This window comes from Corvus brachyrhynchos, unplaced genomic scaffold, assembly GCF_000691975.1.
Source record: "Corvus brachyrhynchos isolate BGI_N302 unplaced genomic scaffold, ASM69197v1 scaffold720, whole genome shotgun sequence".
Taxonomy (NCBI): Eukaryota; Metazoa; Chordata; class Aves; order Passeriformes; family Corvidae; genus Corvus; species Corvus brachyrhynchos.
In genome coordinates this window covers 106588-116240 of record NW_008235978.1, presented here as the reverse complement: position 1 = coordinate 116240, position 9653 = coordinate 106588, and the positions used below count along the sequence as shown (strand labels likewise).

Here is a 9653-nt window from a genome sequence, read left to right as displayed (position 1 = left end):
CTGCTGAAGCCAGGGTTGCTCCGTGCAGGAGCACGCCCTCCTTTCCCAGGGGAACATTTTGGTGGGGGAGCATTTGCTGTGGTGAGTTTCCCTTTTCCCTCGTGTGGAGCTCCAGCAGCTCCTCTTGGCTGGGGACAATCCCCGACGTCCCCTGCAGCAGCCCCGACCCCGGCAGGGCTCCAGGTGTCAGCCAGGCCCTCCCTGTGCCCCTGCCCCGAGAAAGCAGATTTGGGGTTTTCAGCAGAGTCATCCAAACCCCACCAATGCATCATCGTGGCTCTTTCCCCCTTTCCCAACCCACACCAATGTCACAAAGTCCACAATTGATTAAAACTTAGGCATCACTGAAATCAGTTTGGTGTCTCACATATTTCTGTATTTCTGGGTCGTTTTGCTTTCTCTCTGTTAAATATTCTGGGAAAAAGCCTTGTTTGTGCCTCAGCCAGCTGAGCAGAGACCTTTGCAGTACAGAGCCTGCAGAGGATCCTCCCCATCCTTCCTCTTCCTCACTGGAGCCAGCCGCACATCCCTGGGATGCTCCCGCATGGAGAGCACCCTCACCTCCAGCTCTCCCTTCCCAGTGCGCCAGCTGCCGTGGTGGGAAGTGATGTGGGACAGCTGGGATGGACCTGCCTGGCCTCAGCACTCCCCACTGCTCCTGCTTCTGCACAGGGGTAGGAAACCTCAGTACCTGAAACCCCTTTTATGCTGAGGGTGTCACCAACTCCGTGGATTTTAGTGTCAATTGAAAGTGTAACACAGCTCAAGTTCCATTTTACTTTAAAAACGTGGTTTGGGTTCACCAGCACCCACGGTGTGTTTGTCAAGGCGTTGAATAATTGGTTTAAAGGCTGGAAACATTCATCTGCATTAGCAGAAGTTTAGCAGTTGGGTAAAGAAACTTCATAACTTTTTATTTGGGAAAATACTTGTCTGCTATTTCACTTGGACTCGTGTTTGCACAGTATTAACCTGAAAAGCAGTTGTAGGTGGAAAAAACCCCTCAAAATTGGCCAGGAGCTGGTGTGTGCTCAGCCATTCCCTGCACATCCTGCTTGTCAACTTGCTCCCATTTTTTTTCATTAGTTTCTTGTTATAGTCAAGATATGGTCAATGATCTTTTGAGCTTGGTAATTTTGTTAAACCTTTTTTATGAGGAGTATTGAATTGCTGCATTGAGATGGGAGCTTGCTTCCGTGCAAGATTAATTGGGACTGGTATTTCATTTTGCATAGCACTATTCAAAGCTAATAAAAAGGCCCAGAATAATGAATTCTAAAGTCAAATTATAATGAAAAGCCACAGGTGATTGTTTCATTAGGCTGGATGCAGGAGAACTGTGTCTTCTCTTAACTTTGCCTGTTTGTATTGGTTGCCTGGGGGAAGTAAACAACTTCCAAATGGGTTTGATGTTTCTGAGAAATGTTTTCTTCTGGAAAGACTTCAATAATTAAAAAGATGTGCCTTCTTAAAAGTTCACTGAAGCACAAAACTATTGCTTTAAAACATTCTTTGTTCAAAATTGTTACCTTGACTGATATTCATGGGAGGAAATTGCCTTCAATGAAGTGAACAAAGCCCTTCTCTTAGCCAGGTTTCAGTGCCTCCCCGGAGAAATGCTCGAGAGCTCCAGGGCCAAAAAGCTTGGCCCAGTGGGAGTGTGACGGTGCTGATGGTGTGCACAAAACGTAGGGAAGGAGCAGGGCTGGGGTGCAGCCCCAGGCACAGAGCTCTGGGCCCCACAGCTCTGTCCGAGGCCCCACCTGAGATAAAACTGTGCTGTCTCTTGCATGACTGTTTGCTGTCTCATTCTGTACTTGTCTTCCATGTGTGATTAACTCCCAAATGTTCTCTTTTTTTTTTTCCTTTTCCCTTTTTGTAGAAATTATTGAGCCTACTACCTCTAGTCGTGTCTCAAGCCCAGGTCAGTATCCCCACGCATCCCCGCAGGAGGCTCGGTGCCTGCAGGGCCTCATTGCCATCGGTGCCCGGGGCTGACCCGGGCAGCTGTGTTGTGGTAGTGCTGGACTGTCTCCTCCGTCTTTGTGCTTCCATTGGTGTGTCTTCCCTCCAGGCTTTGTGTCTTGTCCTCTTTCTCCCTGTTTTGAGCAGCCTCTCCCACATCCCTGTCCCTGCCATGGGTCTCTCTCGGCTGTCCCGGTGGGGGTGCGCAGGGCACTGCTCTGCGTGGGCAAGTCCCTGCTCTGGAATCACCTCACCCTTTGAGTCTTTGCTGATGTTGTTGCAAATGTGGATGTTGGTTTGAGGATTTACAGATTTCTCGCTGTCTCATCACTGACTGATTGTGGGATGGAGCCAGGAGCTGTTGTGAGGTGTTTGTGGGAGCTGAGCGCCTCTCCTTGTGCCTGGCAGGTGTTAACAGGTCCTGAATGTTTGTGGTACATCCCCATTTTCTTGGGGATTTCCTGCTGCTTCTCCCCAGCAGGACACCCTCAGTGGAGCTGGTCATAGAAACATGGAATGGTTTGGATTAGGAGGGACCTCAAAGTTCATCCGGTGCCACCCCTGCCAAGGGCAGGGACACCTCCCACTGTCCCAGGCTGCTCCAACCTGGGCTTGGACACTTCCAGGGATCCAGGGGCAGCCACAGCTGCTCTGGGCACCCTGTGCCAGGGCCTGCCCACCCTCCCAGGGAACAATTCCTTCCCAATATCCCACCTGTGAGACAAAAACAAGCAGAGTTTTTCTCTGGCAAAACCTACACCAGATGTGTACTTTTATTTCCTAACTCAGATAAAAAGATTGGAAGGACTGTGCCAGAAAGCCACAGAAAGTGGGGTGATTAAACCAAGTGAGGCAGACAAAAGTGCAGATTAAACCAAGGGTTGCAGAAGGAAAACCAGGCACAGGTGGTTCCACCACCCTCAGACTTACAGGAGTAGCAAGGTTTAAATCTTCAGTGCTTTAATTAAAGAGCTTAGGGAGGCTAAGCTCCGGTGTCACTCGAGGGGCGGAGGTGCTGCCTCCCTGCCTTCCCCGGGCCCCAGGGAGCTTCCCAAAGCTCTCCATCTCCTTAGGGCAGAGACTGTGCTGTGCCAGAGCCACAGCAAACCCTCTGAGTGATGTCTACAGGAGCAGCCTCCATCCAAACCTGCACATGGGGGGGCTGGACTGCAAACAGCTGATAGTGCTTGCAATGAAAGTCCCTATCCTTGGGATTTTCCACAGTTGCCTTGGACTACCAAGGAGTTGAAAATAAGCTGGGGAATTATTTTTCGAGTTAACAGAAGCTGAGAGGAAGGAAAGAGTCACCACTGTGTCGGTTGTGCAAAGTGGTGATAGGAGACCCTCACTCTGTGTGTTGTTTAACTCTGGGGTTTGTAACTCCTGAAAAAGTGCCCTCAGCCTGATGCTGTTCCAAGCTCTGTTCAGGGAAGGAGAGATAATGCTGGGTGGTTGCAGTTGGAATGGACTCCAGTAACATTTCTGGGTTTAATCTCCATCAGTGAGAGCTCCAACAGAGGCACAGTCATTCCTCACTTGCAAAAACTGCTGTTCAAGTAGCACAGCGTTGAGATGTGTTTGAATTCTTGTCTGCATAAATGTGCACCAAATGAGCAAAATTACATGTATTTTTGGGAGCAGGATGGAGATGGGGGAATGGAAAGGCATAGAGCCCTTTAATAATGATCCCTCTCTTAATTCTGAAAGCACGGTGCTAAATAGAGAGGGCTTTTTCCAAACATGAAATTGAGAATATGAAAACCTCTGAACGCAACAGAAGAAAAATTTGGGAATCATTAAAATTGCAGTAGATATGAAACTACATGAGCAAATCCAGCTTTAAATTACCAAGGAAAGTACTCTGAGCTCAGTTTGCAGTTGAAAACCAACATCTGTTCTGCTGAAAGACAACAGAAAGGGGGAGGAGGGTTTAAAGACAGTTCTCAAAATGGTTGAAAATTTAGTATTGAGTCTTTTCTCCTGGAAATGAGCCCTGGTACCAGCAGTGACATTGCATTGAACTGTTCTGTTTGCCTTCCATAATTAAATAACACTGTGATAGTCCCTCTACTTGGCTAATTTTAGCCTGGTAAATAGCTGGATAGTGCCAGCGCTATTGTTACCAAGTTATTCAGCTGCAGAGGCAATGAAAATCTTCCCAGAGTTTCAGGAACTGAGTCCCTCATGTGCTGCAGCATCAGCAGGGAAGGCAGCAGGTTGGGGTGGGAAGTGGTGGCAGAAAGCCTGGGTTATTCGTCCATAGCTGCTTGTGACAGGAAAATTAGATTTATCATAAATCACAGAACGGTTTGGGCTGGAAGGCACCTTAAAATCATCTTGTTCCACCCCCTGCCATGAGCACGGACATTTCTGGCTTTGTTTAAGGTCCTCCCAGGAGGTTTTGGCCACAGAGTCCTTTGGGTCTGTCTGGCTGCCCCGCTTCCCTCATGCAGGAATACAAAACATGGATAATCTGTAGGAACTCATTTTATCCTCGTGTCTCACATCAGCCAGAAGACAGAGCATCAGCCTCCTTCCTGCTCAATCAAGGCTCTGCAGCTAATTAGCTAATTACCACCATCCTTTACCACTTCAGTGCAGCTTCAGGGGATGTTTTCCCTGGAGAAGGACACAGAGCCTTTGTAGGGTTTCAGTACTGAGCCAGAGGTTGTGAAAACACCCCAAAGCGAGTCAGTCCATGACCGCAGGAGGGTGAGGGAGAGTTGGAGGCCAAGGCTCTCCCAGAAAGGATGGGAAACGACTACGGGATGTTTGATGTTCCATCATTACTGCTTGAGTTTCCCAGGACCCTCCTTAAAGATCAAACTCAGAAGTTGCTCTTTGTAGAAAGTGAGGAATCTGTAGCAATCCTGGAGAACTTTCAGGATCCCCCCCCAGTTCCCAACAACAGGGTACAAAGCATTTCAGACATTTTTAATGCGTGCAAAGCAACGCCGTGTTTGAGAGCCCTGGTGACACATTTGTGCATTTCTCTGCTGGAGCCCTTTTCGGTACATTTGGGGATTTACTTTCCTCATTTGAAGTGACAGTGCTTCAAGCATGTGGAATTAGCTGCAAAAGTTACAAAATTGGGGCCACCGTTGGTATCTGTTTTGTCAGCCAGCGCCAGGAGCCGGAGCTCCTTACAAATCTTTCCTCCTTCAGCATAATTAGTTCACAGGTGGTGTCTTGAAAAGCCTTTGAAGATGTTGCTGAATTCTTAATGCTGACTAAACAAGTAACTGTGACAGGTCAGAGAGAATAATTGAGGAATCTTCTTTAATTAATGATTTCACATCTTATGAAACACTTTTATAAAAATTGGAGCTGGAGAGAGAAGGACCTTAAGTTATTTAATTTTCTCAGGAACAAAAGCGTATGTTTAAATGAGCACTTGGGCAGGTTGGACAACTCCTTGAACTTCAGTTGCTTCTCCCTGCTCTGCCTTTCTGCACATCTAACACATTTAATGTGCCACAATACCAAATAATACCTCATTTCAAGCAGGCTCTGTTTGTTTCATGGGAAACCTGCCAACCCCTCCAGTTTTTCTCCTCTTATGCAGTTGCAAATCCCATTTAAATCAATCAGTGAATTTGTGTAAGGAGAATCTGCAGGGCTGGACTCTGAATTCGGCATTTCCAGTGCTCTTTCTGGCCATTAGTTCTGTCTGTTCGTGAGGAAAGCACCACGTTCCTGCAGCTGGAGGGCTCTGCGTGTGAGAGGGAGACATTGGCGCAGCAAACTCTGGAGCAGGGAAGAGCCCTGGGTCAAAAGACAGAGCCAGTTGTGCTTCATCAGCCAACACCCCACTGTTCTTCCTTTTCCCTGTCTGTGGAATTCCTTCCAAAACACTAAACGAGCATGAAAAGGTGATCCAGATTTCGGGTTAACAGGCCCTGGATCATTGCAAATTTAACTTCTAAATCCTGTTAGGAGCAGATGTGTGTTTGTTCTAAGGGCTTTTAATGCTTGGTGGCCACTTTGGTGCCTCCCAAACAACCCACCTGGGAAGGAAGGCAGAGTGTCCATCTCCATCAGCTGATGGTGAATCCCCCTCCAGCACTCAGTCCCAGATCACCAGAGGTTCTTAGCCCCAGCTAACAGATATCAAACAGATAGAGGGTTACCAAGCCTTGCTGTGAGTAGTTTGGCCTCAAACAGGCGAGTATCTCTAAAGAGAAAATACCAATATATTAAACCTCCTTGTTAGTCGGCTGAAAGCTTTATGTTCAGAGCACATCGTGTGCATTGCTGCTGCATTTCAGAACCCAGGCAGGTGTGAAATTCCAGCGTGGCTCCCCGTGCCAGGAGAAGCTGGTTTCTGTATTCAGCCAGCTCCGTGCACCTGCACCGTTAATTCCATGTTTCTGTGGGAACCCGCGGCTGAGCGACACCAGCCCGGGAACACTGGGAATTATATCCCGTGGGAAATAGCTGCCTTTCCGTGCTGCAGTCACCTGCTGCTACAAACAGGTGAACTCTGTGTTTGTAAATCATCCCGTGAAGGCACATCCTCCGAGTGAATGTGTGGAATTAGGTAAACATTTCTGTTTAAGCTGAACGAGTGTCTCAGGGTGTGCTCAGTGACATTCAGCATGTTCAGAGCCTGCATCATCATTCCAGCAGAATGTTTGAACACACTAAATCATATTATTCGCTGCTTGCTGAAGAGATGCATTATTTAATATCAAAAGAGCTGCTTTCTGTCAGCTGAAAAATAGGACTAGAACTAGGTCGTTTTTAGTCCATTGGTTCCCACTCTCTAAGCTGGCATGTAAAATAAAAAGAATGTTTTTTTCCTGATGCTGTATTGCCTACAAGCCTTCTGTCAGTGGGGATTTCAATATTAATAAGTTTTCCCACGAATATGAGAAGCCCACTTAGGAGAAGAAGCTGCTCTGAGAATCCTGAATACTTTACAATATCACACATTGATCACTTGGCTGGAATTTCACATTTTAACCAAGGAGTGCTTCTGAGAGCTGCCAGGAAAGCAGAGCAGGGCCAGGTGTGAAATGGCTTCTGGAGGCTGTGAGAAGGGTGGAGGATGTGGAAGGTGCAGAGACGCTCAACCTCCTGTTGTTGCTTTCTCCCACTCGCGCGTTTCCTATTCCGGGATGAGCCACGGCTCCCAGGCTCCCTGGGCAGCCCCAGGTTCCTCCCAGCTCTGAGGGATGCTCACCCTGGATGGAAGTGCTCAGCCTCAAGGGATCAGTGTCCTTGGTGCTGGGGGTTTATCAGCATCCATATTAATTTTCGGTTTTTGTGGATGGGATCAGCATTTGTCAGGTGTGAGTGTGTTGTGGGTAGGAACTCCAGCATGGAAACCTTGGGAACATGGGGAGGGATCTTCCCAGTACAGCTCGAACTTCCCACAGTTAAAGGGGTTTAAAACACAGCTATTCATAGAGTCATGGAATATCTTGAGTTGAAAGGGACCCACAGGATCATCCATTCCAGCTCCTGTTCCTTCACAGACCCCTCAACACTCCCACCTACTCTGGGCATCCCTGGCAGCGCTGTCCAAACGCTCCTGGAGCTCTGGCAGCCTCGGGGCCGTGCCCATTCCCTGGGGAGCCTGGGCAGTGCCCAGCACCCTCTGGGGAAGAACCTTTCCTGATCTCCAGCCTGAGCCTGCCCTGGCCCAGCTCCAGCTGCTCCCTTGTTCTTTATCCAACCTATTTACACCTTCCACGAGATTGAGACAAGTCCCAGCTCTGACTGAGAGAAGACAAGCAGGAGACTCCAGAATGTGATTCACCAGCAGGAAGAGAGCAGTCCGTGTTTTTATTTATCACAGAAGGATATGTTTTAAGTGAAGGTTTGATCAGCCAGAACTGGCTGGCTACAGGAATTGTACAGGAATAAATATGCATATATCCATCTCGATGAGACGGGTGGCCATGTGCAGAGATTTAAAATGTATATAGAGCTGTGTATCCATAACTTCAGGGAGGGCCCAACTCTGCGTGGAATATGGAGAAACCTACAGCTACAGCTGGCAGGGAAGGATCTGACAAACTTGGGTTGTTGATAGAGGGAAGGCTTGGGGATTAGGGGGCTTGTCAGAAAAAGCCTGTTTGAAAACTCCATGAATATGTCAGTTTTAAAGAAATTCAAATAAAGGCCTGTTGAGTTTTGAGTGGAAAAAAATATATTGGCTTCCTTCCAGGCTCCCCATCTCATTCCAGGCAACACTTCTTCTTTTTTTGTCTTTTCCCCGTCTGAATTTCGCACCAAATGGAAATTTCAGTTCCATGCCAGCTGCATTTAGAGTATCTGTGCAACATGGACATTTTGATGGAGTTGCCAACAACATTTCCAGCCGGGGATGGAAAACAACATCCCAGGATGACACAGGATCAGCCATGTCCGTGCTCTGAACCTGATGTTTAAAAGCTGCATCGCTGCATCTTTTCCTTTCCCTCACTACAAACAGGTGCAAGGCCCAGTCTACTGAGGTGATTTTCAAGCTGGTTTTGGTCCTTCTTTAAGCTTTCCAGATGAGCTCTTAACATGTCACCAGGCAACCCATGAAAGGCTGAATGTCGGTTTTTCCAGGAATCTCTCTGGGTTAAAGAAAACAGCACCAAAATTTGTGGGTAAAAACGTGATGGTCAAGCCAGGCCCGCGTCCTTCCAAGAGCGGGGTTGTAAGAGGTTTGAGCAGCAGCTCTGAACAATTAAGTAAATATTCCTTTGTCACTGGGTGTCATTGCTCTCTGGAGCAGCCCTGCCTTGGTTTTAGCTGGGTTTGTGCAGGACTCTGCAGCTGTTTGAGACAGAGCTCCGTCGGAACAGGAGCTGCTTGTGACGGCGCAAACGCCCCAACGAGGGCGGTGCAGGAGTCCCTGAGGAGACTCAGACAGGTCTGGAGTGTGAGCAGACTGAGGCCAGTGGCTGGAGGAGCTGGGAGTGAGGAACCAAACAGGGGTGGTGTGCAGAGAGCTGAGGCAGAGCTCGGCCCAGCCCTGCACTCGGTGTTCCACACTCAGTGTCCCACACTCGGTGTTCCACACTCGGTGTTTCACACTCAGTGTCCCACACTCAGTGTCCCACACTCGGTGTCCCACACTCGGTGTTTCACACTCGGTGTCCCACACTCGGTGTCCCACACTCAGTGTCCCACACTCAGTGTTCCACACTCGGTGTTCCACACTCGGTGTCCCACACTCGGGCACTGCGCGGGGTCCTGCTGCTGCCCGACCATCGCTGCCCGCCGGGCCTGGCTGCACGGGCACCTGAGCATCAACAGAGAGAAGGGAGCTGCTTCAGAGGGGGGTGGCAGAAGCAGAGGTTTGCACCTCTGAGCAGAGAGCGTCCACTCAAACCTCAGCTGTTCAGGACACGCTGTGCAGGTGGAAGGAAACACATGAGGAGCTCAGGCCCGGTTACCACTTGCTGCTCCATTGATCCAGCAGGGTTAACAAGCACAATTCACTTCAGTTGGTCTCGTGCTCTGGCACCTGTTCCTGTTCAGGATTTTCAGGAAGTCCAGGTTTTAACTGAGCCTCTGAATCCACAGAACAGTGTGGAGCCATCTGATTAAAATTTTAAAGACGCTTTTCATTAAGATGGAAGTTGTGCAAAATATTTTCCCATTTTCAGCTGCTGAGTCAGATATTTCCATAAGAAAAAGCTGCTGGCATGAGGCAGCGGAAGATTAACTCAGTGGATGAGTGGCAG

The 9653-nt window shown here is 48.6% G+C and overlaps 1 protein-coding gene across 1 annotated transcript in view; it reads left to right on the top strand.

Annotated features, from left to right (window-relative positions):
• The window catches only part of NEGR1 (neuronal growth regulator 1), a gene marked incomplete at its 5' end in the record, with an annotated part of 100712 nt that overhangs the window by 74809 nt on the left and 16250 nt on the right, over positions 1-9653 (top strand). Inside the window, one exon of the mRNA XM_008630623.2 lies at positions 1883-1924. Within this exon, the coding sequence (XP_008628845.1) occupies positions 1883-1924 (42 nt within the window). The remainder of the gene's footprint in view (positions 1-1882; positions 1925-9653) is intronic.